General features: G+C 44.8%; 1 protein-coding gene across 1 annotated transcript in view; it reads right to left on the bottom strand.

Annotated features, from left to right (window-relative positions):
* The window catches only part of LOC115145273 (insulin receptor-like), a 127,948-nt gene that overhangs the window by 28,683 nt on the left and 84,197 nt on the right, over positions 1-15,068 (bottom strand). Inside the window, exon 3 of the mRNA XM_029686714.2 lies at positions 2,418-2,742. Coding sequence (XP_029542574.1) covers positions 2,418-2,742 — 325 coding nt within the window. The remainder of the gene's footprint in view (positions 1-2,417; positions 2,743-15,068) is intronic.

Below are 15,068 nucleotides of genomic sequence, written 5' to 3'. Positions count from 1 at the left end.
TTTCTTGGGAACAGGAACAATGGTGGCCCTCTTGAAGCATGTGGGAACAGCAGACTGGGATAGGAATTGATTGAATATGTCCGTAAACACACCGGCCAGCTGGTCTGCGCATGCTCTGAGGGCGCGGCTGGGGATGCCGTCTGGGCCTGCAGCCTTGCGAGGGTTAACACGTTTAAATGTTTTACTCACCTCGGCTGCAGTGAAGGAGAGTCCGCATGTTTTCGTTGCAGGCCGTGTCAGTGGCACTGTATTGTCCTCAAAGCGGGCAAAAAAGTTATTTAGTCTGCCTGGGAGCAAGACATCCTGGTCCATGACTGGGCTGGTTTTCTTCTTGTAGTCCGTGATTGACTGTAGACCCTGCCACATACCTCGTGTGTCTGAGCCATTGAATTGAGATTCTACTTTGTCTCTATACTGACACTTAGCTTGTTTGATAGCCTTGCAGAGGGAATAGCTGCACTGTTTGTATTCGGTCATGTTACCAGTCACCCTGGTTAAAAGCAGTGGTTCGCGCTTTCAGTTTCACGCGGATGCTGCCATCAATCCACGGTTTCTGGTTAGGGAATGTTTTAATCATTGCTATGGGAACGACATATTCAACGCACGTTCTAATGCACTCGCACACCGAATCAGCGTATTCGTCAATGTTGTTATCTGACGCAATACGAAACATATCCCAGTCCACGTGATGGAAGCAGTCTTGGAGTGTGGAATCAGCTTGGTCGGACCAGCGTTGGACAGACCTCAGCGTGGGAGCCTCCCGTTTTAGTTTCTGTCTGTAGGCAGGTATCAACAAAATGGAGTCGTGGTCAGCTTTTCCGAAAGGAGGGCGGGGCAGGGCCTTATATACATCGCGGAAGTTAGAGTAACAATGATCCAAGGTTTTTCCGGCCCTGGTTGCGCAATCGATATGCTGATACAATTTAGGGAATCTTGTTTTCAGATTAGCCTTGTTAAAATCCCCAGCTACAATGAATGCAGCCTCAGGATGTATGGATTCCAGTTTGCAAAGAGTCAAATAAAGTTCGTTCAGAGCCATCGATGTGTCTGCTTGGGGGGAATATATACGGCTGTGATTATAATCGAAGAGAATTCTCTTGGTAGATAATGCGGTCGACATTTGATTGTGAGGAATTCTAAATCAGGTGAACAGAAGGATTTGAGTTTCTGTATGTTTCTTTGATCACACCACGTCTCGTTAGCCTTAAGGCATACGCCCCTCTTCTTACCAGTAAGATGTTTGTTTCTGTCGGTGCGATGCGTGGAGAAACCCGCTGGCTGCACCGCCTCAGATAGCGTCTCTCCAGTGAGCCATGTTTCCGTGAAGCAAAGAACGTTAGTCTCTGATGTCCCTCTGGAATGCTACCCTTGCTCGGATTTCATCAACCTTGTTGTCAAGAGACTGGACATTGGCGAGAAGAATGCTAGGGAGTGGCGCACGATGTGCCCGTCTCCAGAGTCTGACCAGAAGACCGCCTCGTTTCCCTCTTTTACGGAGTCGTTTTTTTGGGTCGCCGCATGGGATCCATTCCGTTGTCCTGGTTGAAAGGCAGAACACAGGATCCGCTTCGCGAAAATCATATTCTTGGTCGTACTGATGGTGAGTTGACGCTGATCTTATATTCAGTAGTTCTTCTCGACTGTATGTAATGAAACCTAAGATGACCTGGGGTACTAATGTAAGAAATAACAAAAAACTGCATAGTTTCCTAGGAACGCGAAGCGAGGCGGCCATCTCTGTCGGCGCCGGAAGGTTAAGCGAGCAGTGTGGCTTGGCAGGCTTTGACTAGGCTACTAATATTGAATGCAGAATGACTTGTAGATCAATGACTCAACACAATTACATGCTAAGTTCAACACAGAAGGAGAGGACTCAGTATTATCTCAGAGGTATAGTAAAAAACCCATTTTCTCCCTAATTTCGTGGTATCCAATTCGTAGTTACAGTCTTGTCCCATCGCTGCAACTCCCCTACGGACTCGGGAGAGGCGAAGGTCGAGAGCCATGCATCCTCCGAAACACGACCCTGCCAAGCCACACTGCTCGCTTAACCCGTTAGCCAGCCACACCAATATGTCGGAGGAAACACTGTCCAGCTGGTGACCGAAGTCAGCTGTGACCGGGAGACTGTAGTGACACCTTACCCTGCTGTGCCACTCGGGAGGCCGGGAAGATATAGTAAATTGAGCAAAAACATTTTGAACTGGCAATTCGTAACGTTTGGACCGATTTCCTGACCAATACATTCTACAATTGGATGGGTTTTGAGTCCCGCCGACCGATGTACTCATATCTCAAATATGTAAACAGGGGACCGATGTACTCATATCTCAAACATGTAAACAGGGGACTGATGCGTGTTGGTGAATCGTTAAACCCTTAGTAAACGGCTGTCATGTTATAGATCTAAGACTTACGCGGTAGAGTTGATGGTGGTGTACCCTGAGGGGCACTCTGGGATGCAGGCTTTGTTGTGGATGACGTACTCATGGCAGTCGCTGCTCTTTCCATTCTTGCACTGGTTGTGAAGGTCCTGGCAGAAGGAGAGAGAGACGCAGCGCCAGCCCTTGAAGATGTAGTATCCCTGGGGACAGTGGTCCACACAGGTGTCCTGGTGCTGGAGGTTCTGGCAGGCCACACAGCTGCTGGCTTTGCCTGCCTCCAAGCAGCCTCCCAGGCACTGGTCGTGGCAGCAGTGGCCATGCTGGGTACAGGCCCGATGCTTACAGGTGGAGGGACACACTGTGGAGGGAGAATGAGTGGGGGAGGGAGAGCGAGAGGGATGATGGTTAGAGTTCAAACTCAATACAGGGGGCTGTCTGAATTCAGTCTTGAATCGGCTCAGACTGTAGATATCACTAACATCTGGATCAAATATATTACCCGGTCTCCCTGAGTAAAAAGCATCCCCCCAAATGAGTTGACTCACACCCAAATGATTGCAGAGGTGCTGACTAACGGAGAGTAAACTGCGTCAAAAGAAAGTCACACTATATACAATTGAAGTCAGAAGTTTACATACACCGTAGCCAAATATATTTAAACTCAGTTTTTCACAATTCCTGACATTTAATCCTAGTAAAAATTCCCCATCCTAGGTCAGTTAGGATCAACAGTTTATTTTAAGAATGTGAAATGTCAGAATAATAGTAGAGAGAATGATTTATTTCAGCTTTTATTTCTTTCATCACATTCCAAATGGGTCAGAAGTTTACATACACTCATTAAGTATTTGGTAGCATTGCCTTTAAATTTCTTAACTTGGGTCAAACGTTTCGGGTTTCCACCAGCTTCCCACAATAATTTGGGTGAATTTTGGCCCATTCCTCCTGACAGAGCTGGTGTAACCGAGTCAGGTTTGTAGGCCTCCTTGCTCACACATGCTTTTTCAGTTCTGCCCACAAATTGTCTTGGGGATTGAGGTCAGGGCTTTGTGATTGCCACTCCAATACCTTGTCCTTGAGCCATTTTGCCACAATTTTGGAAGTATGCTTAGGGTCATTGTCCATTTGGAAGACTAATTTGCAACCAAGCTTTGTGAAGTGCACCAGTCCGTCCTGACGCTGCCACCCCCGTGCTTCACGGTTGGGATGGTGTTCTTCGGCTTGCAAGCCTCCCCCTTTTTCTCTAAACATAACGAGTGTCATTATGTGGAGTGGTTGAAAAACAAGTTTTAATAACTCCAACCTAAGTGTTTGTAAACTTCCGACTTGAACTGTATATGGGAATTTCCACCGAAAAGGCCCCATGAGCACTAACATGTGAAGTTCATAGGAGCATTCCAAATAGGGTGTGTCATGAAAGCTAAGAGTCTATATTTTTGGGAAATGAAGGCATAGATAAAATCTTCAACCATTTTCCATGTTAGAAACTTGGCATCAGTAAAGGATTTGATTTCTGGATAAATGGGTCTTCTCGAAAAAGTCAAGGTATTAGAAAAACACAATGTTGACGTAAAGAACGCTGCCAACTAATATCAACACTAGATTTAGTTTGAGAATTTGTTTGCCTTCTGTAAGTTTAAGAAATACTGCCTTGTAATTTCGTTACCAAAAACACACATATAGGTTTGATATATTCTCTCGCTCGTGAGGGAGGATAATGAAAGTTCACAGAAGTAACACGTAAAGGTAGATCAATTAGTTAGTGATTTTACTGATAAAGTTTGAATCACTTAAATTATAAACAAACTCATAATTCCATGACCAACCTGTAACGGAACAATAAACAAATCTGTAACGGAATTACTGCAACTGAATTGGCCACAATGGGAAATCATAATAGTCACAAACTACAGTTGGGTTATCTGCTACTGTCCTCCCACTCCGCATACTGTTATGTTCAGCTCATAAATGTTTTGTCTTTCTGTCGTCTGGTGGTCAAACCAAGAGTTAAAACAGCCCGTCTGAACAACCCCTCCCCCTTGCTCGCTCTTTCTCCAGTTAAATGTCACCTCTCCCAACTCTTACTGACACCAACGAATGAGCCCCGTTTCTTTCCATTTATTGTGGCCAGCATCGTCACCCACTGAGCACCGACCTACACCGGACGTCGAAAGTAGTTGAAATTTGGTCAGTCCATCCTGGCCTTGATACCGTCCACAGGTGGACCGGACTGGACCAAATCTAAACCGATCATAGAAGTATGTTTCAACAGTTTGGATAGCACAGTACATTACAGTAAAATACAATACAGTGAGTATAGTACAGTAGAGTATAGTACAGTACATTGTACTGTACTATACTGAATTATACTGCACATAACTCTACCCTACTCTGCTGTATTGCACTGCACTGTACTCTACTGTGCAGTACTGCCTTACGCTGTGTTGTCCAAACTTGTGAAACATGAGAATGACATTCATATCCATAATTATGCATTTCGGTGTAGTATAGATCAGGGACTCATTATGTCAAAAAAAAAACAAAACAAGGGCACTGCGTTCATCCACCTCTGGCCTGCTCGCCTCCCTACCACTGAGGAAGTACAGTTCCCGCGCAGCCCAGTCAAAACTGTTCGCTGCTCTGGCCCCCCAATGGTGGAACAAACTCCCTCACGACGCCAGGACAGCGGAGTCAATCCCCACCTTCCGGAGACACCTGAAACCCCACCTCTTTCAGGAATACCTAGGATAGGATAAAGTAATCCTTCTCACCCCCCCCCCTTAAAAGATTTAGATGCACTATTGTAAAGTGGCTGTTCCACTGGATGTCTTAAGGTGAACGCACCAATTTGTAAGTCGCTCTGGATAAGAGCGTCTGCTAAATGACTTAAATGTAAATGTAAAAATGTCATTCCGTTATCATAATGCCTTTACGGGGTGTAAATGCACTTCACTTACTGTAGTTCAATAATAGCTGACATCCAATTATTTCTTCGTCTTTGAATCTGAATTCGGAGCAGATATTTAAGTTTTTCTTCTTTTTTTTTTTTAAACATGATCGCATAAAAACATGGTGATTTTACTGTCTTTCCGGTACCAAAGTTCGCAACTGCACAATTCCACTAAATTCATTTTTGTAAAATCTTCAGTGAAAATTGTTAAGCGTGGTACTTGTGCATAGTGTTGTATGGTTAGCTAAACTTTTACACTATTGCAGTGTTTACCTCAGCCATACAGCTGATCTCACTCCTACTATTGGAACAATACAGCTCTTCTAGCCAACAATAGCTAGAAACCGAAAGTGTGGAATTTGTGTCAGTTACATTTAATTTATTCCGGGGGGAAACCACCCATGGATCTCTCCAGACAGCCTTCCCAAAGTCCAGGGTGGATCACCTCTGAGCCAGAATATCTCTTTGCTGTGTTTCTAGGTAACGCTGGGGGGATATAGGCAGACAGCGGTTAGGATCTGGGTCCCGGTCCAGGCTGGGCTCCCGGTACCGGTAACCGGAAATGGCCCAGCAGCATTGCTGGGAGTCACCTGCTCCCTGTGCTGACACCGGCCCGCCATGGAGACAGACATCCCAGACGGAACAATGTGAGGGGATTTGAGAGGCTGCTGTATAAAAGCTGTGTGTCTGTCCCACGTGTTTGGCAAGCAGGAGAGACATGAGCTGCCTGGGTCCAACTCAAACAACCACAGCATTCTTTTACAACAGAATGGAAGTGGGAGGGGTGGGGACAAAACACTAAACCCAAAAATGGAGAAGGAGGAGAAAATGAGAGGCAGTGCTGAGGAGGGAGGTTAGAGGTTTCTGACTCTGGGATCCAGGCTCTCGATCCAGGCTCTGGGGTGGAAACCTCAGGGTCCTGTATGCATGGCTGCCTGCTAGCCAGTGCCCTCTGGAGGGAGGGAGCCTCCAACGCACCCTGACCGTTACCACACCACGGGCTAACAGAAGGGAGCAACACAGAAGGAAGTAACTGGCAAATGAGGAGGAGAGGAAGCTGCTGTCATCTGTTCTGTTGTATCTATTACTAATTCTGCTATTTTTTACAGGTCTGTTTGTTTACTACTACAGTGTGTCTGTTTAAGTGAACAGTGCATGTCAGTGGCCCTATGTTATATGAGAGAGTCCAATGGATGGAGAGTTGAAGGAGCTTAAGTGTGTATTTGATCAGCAGCATTAAAGCGAGGGGCCTGAAAGAGGGGACGAAAAGTATAATGTACCACCCCACCATAAGCCTAAAACAGTCACAATACATTTGGACCGCTCCTAGGCCATCGCCACACAAAGGACATCCACATTCCTGCTTCTCATTGAGCTGGTCTGGCTTGAACAAAGCTAGGCTGGACTGGGAAGTGGTATAGGCCTGGTCTGAGCTGGGATGGGGTTGGGGCTGGACAGGGCTAAAGTTTTGCAGATGAGAAATCCAGCTGTCTGGCCTGACAGAGGCCCAGAGAAAACCACCACACCACAGAGAGTATCTCACTCTCTCCCAGTTGCATATAGCACCTGCCTGGTGGGATGACCCCTTTCTAACAACAACCTAGTTCACAGTCAGAGCTCCCTGGTCCCCGGCCATGGTCAAAAATAACCCACCGCAGCCTCAGCTGGGCTCAGACACTACACAACCAGTCCATAAACAGTGTCAAAACAACCTGCATCACAACTTCCACATATCTAAACATGGAAGCAGGACTTTCAGCTCTCCGCTAGTTACACAACTTAAAGATCCTTTGCTTTAGGTTTTCTTCACGAGGGAGTCAGACAGTAAACATACCACTTTACTCCACAAAGTTCATCCTGACTGACTATATCCCCCTCCTGTTTATTCTACTAATGCCCATTACTTTAACAAAGTGATACACAACATTACCTGTGGCTCAGGTCTAGTCCAGTCACCACAACAACCACAATAACACATGGTTATCTGCACACGTTCAAATTCGCCTAACCCATGTCTTCAAACAGAAATCCTGGTTAAAAATGTACTATAAGCTTAATTCCAGTGATACAATACAGTGGTGATGTCAGGGAAAGTATGACTCTACACAAAAGCTAGCAGTCATTTGTGGCTAGATCATTGTACAACCTCAACTGAAACTGGAAAAAGTCCAGATCACTTTTCAAACAGTTGTCTCGTGACCTTATTGTTTAAAAAAAGTGACGAGGTATATGTGCATACGTGCGTGCGTTCCAGTGTGGGGCTATCTGGAGCCGCTGTAAGCATGGTGTGAGGACACATTGAGACAGACATCAGGTTGGGAGTCATCATCTCTTCCTCCTCAGGGCAAGACCACACACACAATTCTGAAATATCTGCTGCTGTGCTCACCCTAGCGGAAAATGTTACAGGCCTGCAAACACACTTCTTTTTTGGGAAGGGTGATGATGCTGACTGAGCTCACTATTCCTCAACAGTTGAGAGGAAAAAAACTATTGGGAAAGGAGAAGAATTAAAATGAGTCAGTCAGCCAACCTTCGAGGGTTGACACGACGGTGAGGACATCACACGCTTACTACCAGCAGAATAACAAGGAAGGACCTTCTGCCTCTCAGCGAGGAGGCAGGGGCAGGCCTCCTCACTGCCTGTCTGAAATGAGAGGACGGGAGAGGGAGGACGGGAGAAGGAGGGGGCTGGAGAAGGGGTAATGTGAGATCTGAGGGGTGGGAAGGGGAAGGTTGGGGAGCAGGCTGGCTGAAGGAAATTAAAGAGGGATAGATGGGCAAGCGAAGGACGGAGGTCAAAAACACGAGGGAGAAAAACTGAAATCTGAAACACCTATGGCCTTATCCAACATTGGAGCCTACAGTCTCTGCGATCAGAGCCATTTTCTTTGTTTTTCTTCACACTGAGCAGAGAACACACACACACACACACACACACACACAAATGCAACATACTCCCATGTGTCTCTCTGTGCTGCTGCGTACATGCTGTGACCACGGCATGCTGTGTGTTGGCAATCAGATTCCTGATCTCCCAGGAAGAGTACATGCCGGAGTACAGCTCCCACCCAGATCCACCCTCACCCTTAACCAATGTGTTTGCTGGCCGTGGAACGCAGCCATTCAATGGCCCCCTCCATGTCGGGGAGGAGAGCTGCCCAGGGTTAACCCTTCGATAGACAGAACAGACAGAGGCACACTGGGAGAATACGTGAGGCCACCACTCGCTGCCTAGGAGGCGCTCCCTCCTCTCTCGTTCTCCTGCTCCCTCTCTCTAAGCCCTTTTAACCCCAGGCCTGCTCAGAGCCTACTACTAGCTAGCACAATGCTAATACTGCAACTAACACTGCCCCGCAACATTCCTATTCTGGCCAAACACAGCCTGTTCATTCATTCCCCTCCTCAATCTCTCTCCATCATTTCTGTGTGTGAAAGATGTGCGTGTGTCTCTTTCACACACACACGAATCAGAAACAGATGCTTACACCCATCCACAACGCCCTAGCAAAACCTACTTGACGGTAACAGTGCTCACTGAGCACCAACCTATCCTCATCGACAGGACAGCAGTGGAGAAGGTGGAAAGTTAAGTTCCTCGGTGTACACATCACTGACAAACTGAAATGTTCCACCCAAACAGACAGTGTGGCGAAGAAGGCGCAACAGCGACTTTTCAACCTCAGGAGGCTGAAGAAACTTGGCTTGTCACCTAAAAATCTCAAACTTTTACAGATGCACAATTGAGAGCATCCTGTCGGGCTGCATCACGCCTGGTACGGCGACTGCATTGCCCATAACCGCAGGGCTCTTTAGAGGGTGGTGCGGTCTGCACAACGCACCACCGGGGGCAAAGTACCTGCGCTCCATGACACCTACAGCAGTCGATGTCACAGGAAGGCCAAAAAGATCATCATAGACAACAACCACCCGAGCCACTGCCTGTTCACCCCACTACCACCCAGAAGGTGAGGTCAGTACAGGTGCATCAAAGCTTGGACTGAGTAACTGAAAAATAGCTTCTATCTCAAGGCCATCAGACTGTTAAACAGCAATCACTAACACACAGTGAGGCTGCTGCCTACATACAGACTTGAAATCATTGGCCACTTCAATAATGTTTACATATCTTGCATGACTCATCTCATATGTATATACTGTATTTTATACCATTATTGCATCTTGCCAATGCTGCTTGGTCATTGCTCATCCATACATTTATATGTACATATTCTTATTCCATTCCTTTACTTAAGATGTGTGTTTTAGGTAATAGAGGTTGACCGATTACATCAGGGACAATTTAAAGTTTTCATAACAAACAGTAATCTGCATTTTTGGGTGCCAATTATGCCCGATTACATTGCACTCCACGAGGAGACTGCGTGGCAGGCTGACCACGAGTGCAGCAATGAGCCATGATAAGTTTAATGCTAGCTAGCTTATAAAAAACAAAATCAATCAATCCTAACATAATCACTAGTTAACTACACATGGTTGATGATATTACTAGTTTAACTAGCTTCTCCTGCGTTGCAAATAATCAATGCGGTGCCTGTTAATTTATCATTGAATCACAGCCTAATTCGCCAAACGGGTGATGATTTAACAAGCACATTTGCAAAAAAAAGCACTGTTGCACCAATGTACCTGACCATAAACATCAATTGTCTTTCTTAAAATCAATACACAAGTATATATTTTTAATCCTGCATATTTAGTTAAAAGACATTCATGTTAGCAGGCAAGATTAACTAGGGAAATTGTGTCACTTCTCTTGCGTTCTGTGCAAGCAGAGTTAGAGTATATGCAGCAGTTTGGGCCGCCTGGCTCGTTGCGAACTGTGTGAAGACCATTTCTTCCAAACAAAGACCATAATTAATTTGCCAGAAATTTACAGAATTATGACATAACATTGAAGGTTGTTTAATGTAACAGCAATATTTAGAATTATGGATGCCACCCGTTCGATAAAATACGGAGCGTTTCTGTATTTCACTGAAAGAATAAACGTTTTGTTTTCGAAATGATAGTTTCCAGATTTGACCTTATTAAATGACCTAAGGCTCGTATTTCTGTGTGTTTATTATATTATAATTAAGTCTATGATTTTATATTTGATAGAGCAGTCTGACTGAGGGGTGGTCTGAGACACAGAATAGGTGAACGGATGAATTCTGCATGTGTGGTTCCCACTGTGAAGCATGGAGGTGACACAGTCGGTGATTTATTTAGAATTCAAGGCACACTTAACCAGCATGGCTACCACAGCATTCTGCAGCAACACGCCATTCCCATCGGGTTTACGATGAGTGGGACTATCATTTGTTTTACAGTAGGACAATGACCCAAAACACACCTCCAGGCTGTGTAAGGGCTATTTTACCAAGACGGAGAGTGATGGAGTGCTGCATCAGATGACCTGGCCTCCACAATCACCCGACCTCAACCCAATTGAGATGGTTTGAAATGTTGGACTGCAGAGTGAAGGAAAAGCAACCAACAAGTTATCAGCATATGCGGGAACTCCTTCAAGAATGTTGGAAAAGAATTCCACGTGAAGCTGGTTGAGGGAATGCTGGTTGAGTGGGCAAAGCTGTCATTAAGGCAAAGGGTGGCTACTTTGAAGAATCTAAAATTAATTGATTTGACACTTTTTTTTAACACTTTTTTGGTTACTACCTGATTCCATATGTGTTATTTCATAGATGTGATGTAGTCACTATTATTCTACAATGTAGAAAATAGTAAAAAATAAAGTAAAACCCTTGAATGAGTAGGTGTGTCCAAACTTTTGTCTGGTACTGCATATTAATATGAACCTCAGCAACTTGGCCACTATCAGCCTGGGCATGTCACCTGGGCCGGTGGTGGGTTTTCCAGTCCTGTGGGCACGCTCCACCTGAATCTTCCTGTGGTCCATCTTCAGTTCACAGAGATCATTTCCCTCACTTTGTCCTCAGACTCCGTCCAGGTCTCAAGTGGAGATTTTGCAATTCCGTCCACAACCATGTTGTTCCACCGGGATTGTCCCTCGAGATAGTCCGATTTATTCTTCATTGTTATCATGGATTCACACACAAAACTCATGTCCTCTCTCAAAGACTTACATATTGCTGTAATCTTGCCCTTCTCCCGTTCTTCAGGTTGTGGACCTCTTTTTTGTTTTTGTTTTGCTACTGCTCAAATAAAGACATCTCGGTCGAACAACAGCGTATCGACCAAAGAATTGACCAGTCGACTAAAAGGGTCAGCCCTAATGTATTTATAGTCTAATATAGGCTCATTTTTTGTGATCTGGGAAAATGTGAATGTGATCAAATTTGGTTGATATTCAAATTTCGGGTGGCTACCTAGGCCTTTTTAATCCAACATTATTGACTGGAATAAATCAAATCAACACAATAGTGATACTAATACTGTATGAATAACTTTCATTACAGATGCAAAGGCCAACATGATGCAACACTGCATAAAGCAAGCTCATGGCCGGTTATTAGTTCTACTGTCCAATAGCATTGTTTGTCTCTTAGTCTGTGTAAATTCATATGAACAAGTACAAGGTTGCTGCAGTTTGACAGGGTTTTAATGTTTTCATCCTCCCTAAGGTCAGAAGTTTTATACCAGGAGTTAAAAGACATATGACCTGACGAGATATCAAATCTGGTCCCATCATAGCTCATAGCATTTTTTTATTTTATTTTTTACAGCTGATTAACTACTATGTCCTACCCTACTAGGGTCCGGAGTTGGTTAAGTTAGCACCCAACAGATCAGGAAAAACTCTGGGCCACAAGAAAACAATTCCCCCATACCACTCTGGGACCTGAAATCACCCCATAATGTTAAAAATGCTAAAACATAACCTTTTTGATAGATCTACTCTCGACATCATACATTTATTTTGGTGATGGGTTTCCATAGTTTACGTGGCTCAGTGCAGCCGGCAATTTCAGAATGTAACAGGCTGTTACAACAATTTCAGGTAAAAACTCAATAAAACAAGTCTCAAATAGTAGGAAAATGTATATACACATTTCAGCTGTTTCAAAATCATTGCTTGGCTATTTCCATTTATATTGTAGGAGTGTTGGGCTGAACGAGACAATTCTGTTCACACTGACCTGCTCTGAGGGGCACAACTGTCGGGTAAGTATCGTGGTAGAGGTGTAGCAAGTTCGCACAGTCAATGGTCCCAGCCTGATAGCAGATGCCCATAGACTTTGCCGTTGCGCTAACGCTAATTAGCATTGGCTTGCAAAATTACCTCCATCTTCCTTCATATTGGATATAAAAATTGTATCTACTATTTGTTCATTGAACTCTGGGGACATAAAGGGCCTCATTCCCAAAATACCCCTTTAAGAGCCCTGGGCCAGTAAACGAAAGTTGGCTGGTTCGAATCCCCAAGCTGAATAGGTGGGGGGAAAAAATATGGTTGATATTCTCTTGAGCAAGGGACTTAACCATAATTGCTCCTGTAAGTCACTCTGGTAATTATCCTCTCATAGCATATCCCATGGCTGCGGCAACAGGATTGTTTATCCCACCGCCAGGCAGGCCAGAGAGATCCTGTGATTCAAAACGGTGACAGCCTCTTGTAAAAACCACCTGTAATGAAATCATAGAACAGTGGTGATATGGAAGGTCATAACTAACCACATATCCTCGGCCTTATTATGGTTCAAAATAAATGCATGGAAGTAATCTAAAAAAAAAAAGTTATACAATCACTTCCAAAGCTAAAAATCAAAACACTATATAAACTCCCAATAACAAGCATATCTCTGGGCAGAGACAGCCATGTCCTCTCAACCAACATGTGCCTGTGAGTTCCATCTCAGAGGAGTTTCAGAATGCTGAGCCCTGTGAGAACCTGATGAGAGAAAAATGCAAAATGGCCACCGACTGCCATAGTCTTATTAACTGTCTGGGCCCTGTAGCTTATATTTCCTTCTCTACCCTCCTGTGCTGAATGTACAGCCTGGATTCAAACCAGGGTGACGCCTCTAGCACTGAGATGCAGTGCCTTAGACCGCTGTGACACTCAGGAGCCTTGAAAGAGAGAATGATAAAGATGTGCTGACTGGAAGATAAGGACAATGATCTGTGGAGAAGGAAGGCAAGAGCAAGAGAGGAACTCTAGGCCCTGTTTGTAGCCAATAACAAAAGTAGGGGTTTTCCATACATTTTCCCTTGTCAAGTGGTCACATGGTTAGGGGAAAAAAAGAAGCAGACGAAAAGCTTTCATGTGTTGGATTCTAGCTTGAAATACACTTATTCATGTTACCATACTAGAACTTATTGAGTACTTTACATGTGTAATGAATGTGTATATTGGGGTCAATGGAGGGTGGATAAGAGCTAGGTTTATGGAAAGTTACTGAGTGAGACAATGTGGGAGGCAGGAAGTTTACATTCTGTCAAATATGTTATAAATCACTAAACAAAGTGGTAGACAAATGTGCACACAGACAGGGGCAATCCCATGTTGCCTCTTCAGAAAGTTGAAGGAAAATATAAATCACTGATGCATTTTGCTCACGTCTTATGATAATGTTGGGCACTAAGTTCAATACATTTATTAATGTTGTTGAATTCTGTTTTAATGTCTGGATTCAGTGATTCCGTCTGCGTTCTACGCTTCGTGGATGTTATAGGGCCCTGTGTGTGTGATGCTGCCGAGTTGGATGGCGCTGACAGTGACACAGCCTTCGTCTGGGACAAAAGTTGGGGGGAGGGGCCCTCCACAGCCTACGAACTTTGACCTGGAAAGCTCCTTCAGTGGTGCAAGAGAAGGCTGCATATGTGGCCGAACATTCACATCAACTGAACAGTGTGCTTGAGGAACAGACAATTATCTGTCTCTCTCTCGCATGTAATTGTTATAGGAAGATACTCTGGGCATCCCTGTTTTCTGTCTAATAAATCTGATTCATAAGAGGAGAAAGGATCAGCTAATAGTTATCTTTGCCTATATCTAGCCGAGACCGCAATTAGTAGCTGAACAAACACCGGCCCAGACCTCCCTCCTACCCCGAGCTGGCCTCCATTTCAGGCTGCGCTGCCTGGTTGAGAGTGAAAACCTGTTTACAAAGGGAGGGGAGAGAGGGGCAGGAGAGTCGCTCAACGTGTCTTATTGTGAGTTGACATCACCAGGGCCCAGTTGGTCCATTAGCCCTGCAAGTGCCCAACCAAGCCCTGACTTTACACCCTGAAGAGGGCCGCAACACCGATTGATGGAATCCCTGCCCAGATCAGTCACTTGTCCACAGCCATCTGGCATCCTTTACATGCCTGAGATCAGGGCCATTTTTATCATCCACGTCTGCCTGCCATCTTTCACACTCGCTCACTTTCTCCCAATTGCTCTTTTCAAAGCCGTGAAGAGGGAGAGAACGAGAGAGCCTCTCCCGACAAAGGGAACATTCACTTCTTCCTTAACCTCTTCCTTCTACCCTCTACTTTTTTGAACATTCTGTTAAAAATCGCGCCACATTTCAGCGCCCTGCTACTCATGCCAGGAATATAGTATATGCATTTGCTTAGTCTGTGTGGATAGAAAACACTCAGACGTTTATAAAACTGGTTAAATCACTGCTGTGGCTTTACCAGAACGGCATTTACATCGAAAAGCACAGGAAAAACTGATCACTGAAAATGGGAAAATATATCCATGCGCTACTTGATCCCATTGATAAAGGTGAACCACAATTAATTGACTGAGGTTGCAG

The sequence above is a fragment of the Oncorhynchus nerka genome, linkage group LG17, assembly GCF_034236695.1.
Source record: "Oncorhynchus nerka isolate Pitt River linkage group LG17, Oner_Uvic_2.0, whole genome shotgun sequence".
Classification (NCBI taxonomy): Eukaryota; Metazoa; Chordata; class Actinopteri; order Salmoniformes; family Salmonidae; genus Oncorhynchus; species Oncorhynchus nerka.
This window is presented reverse-complemented; position numbering and strand designations above follow the sequence as displayed.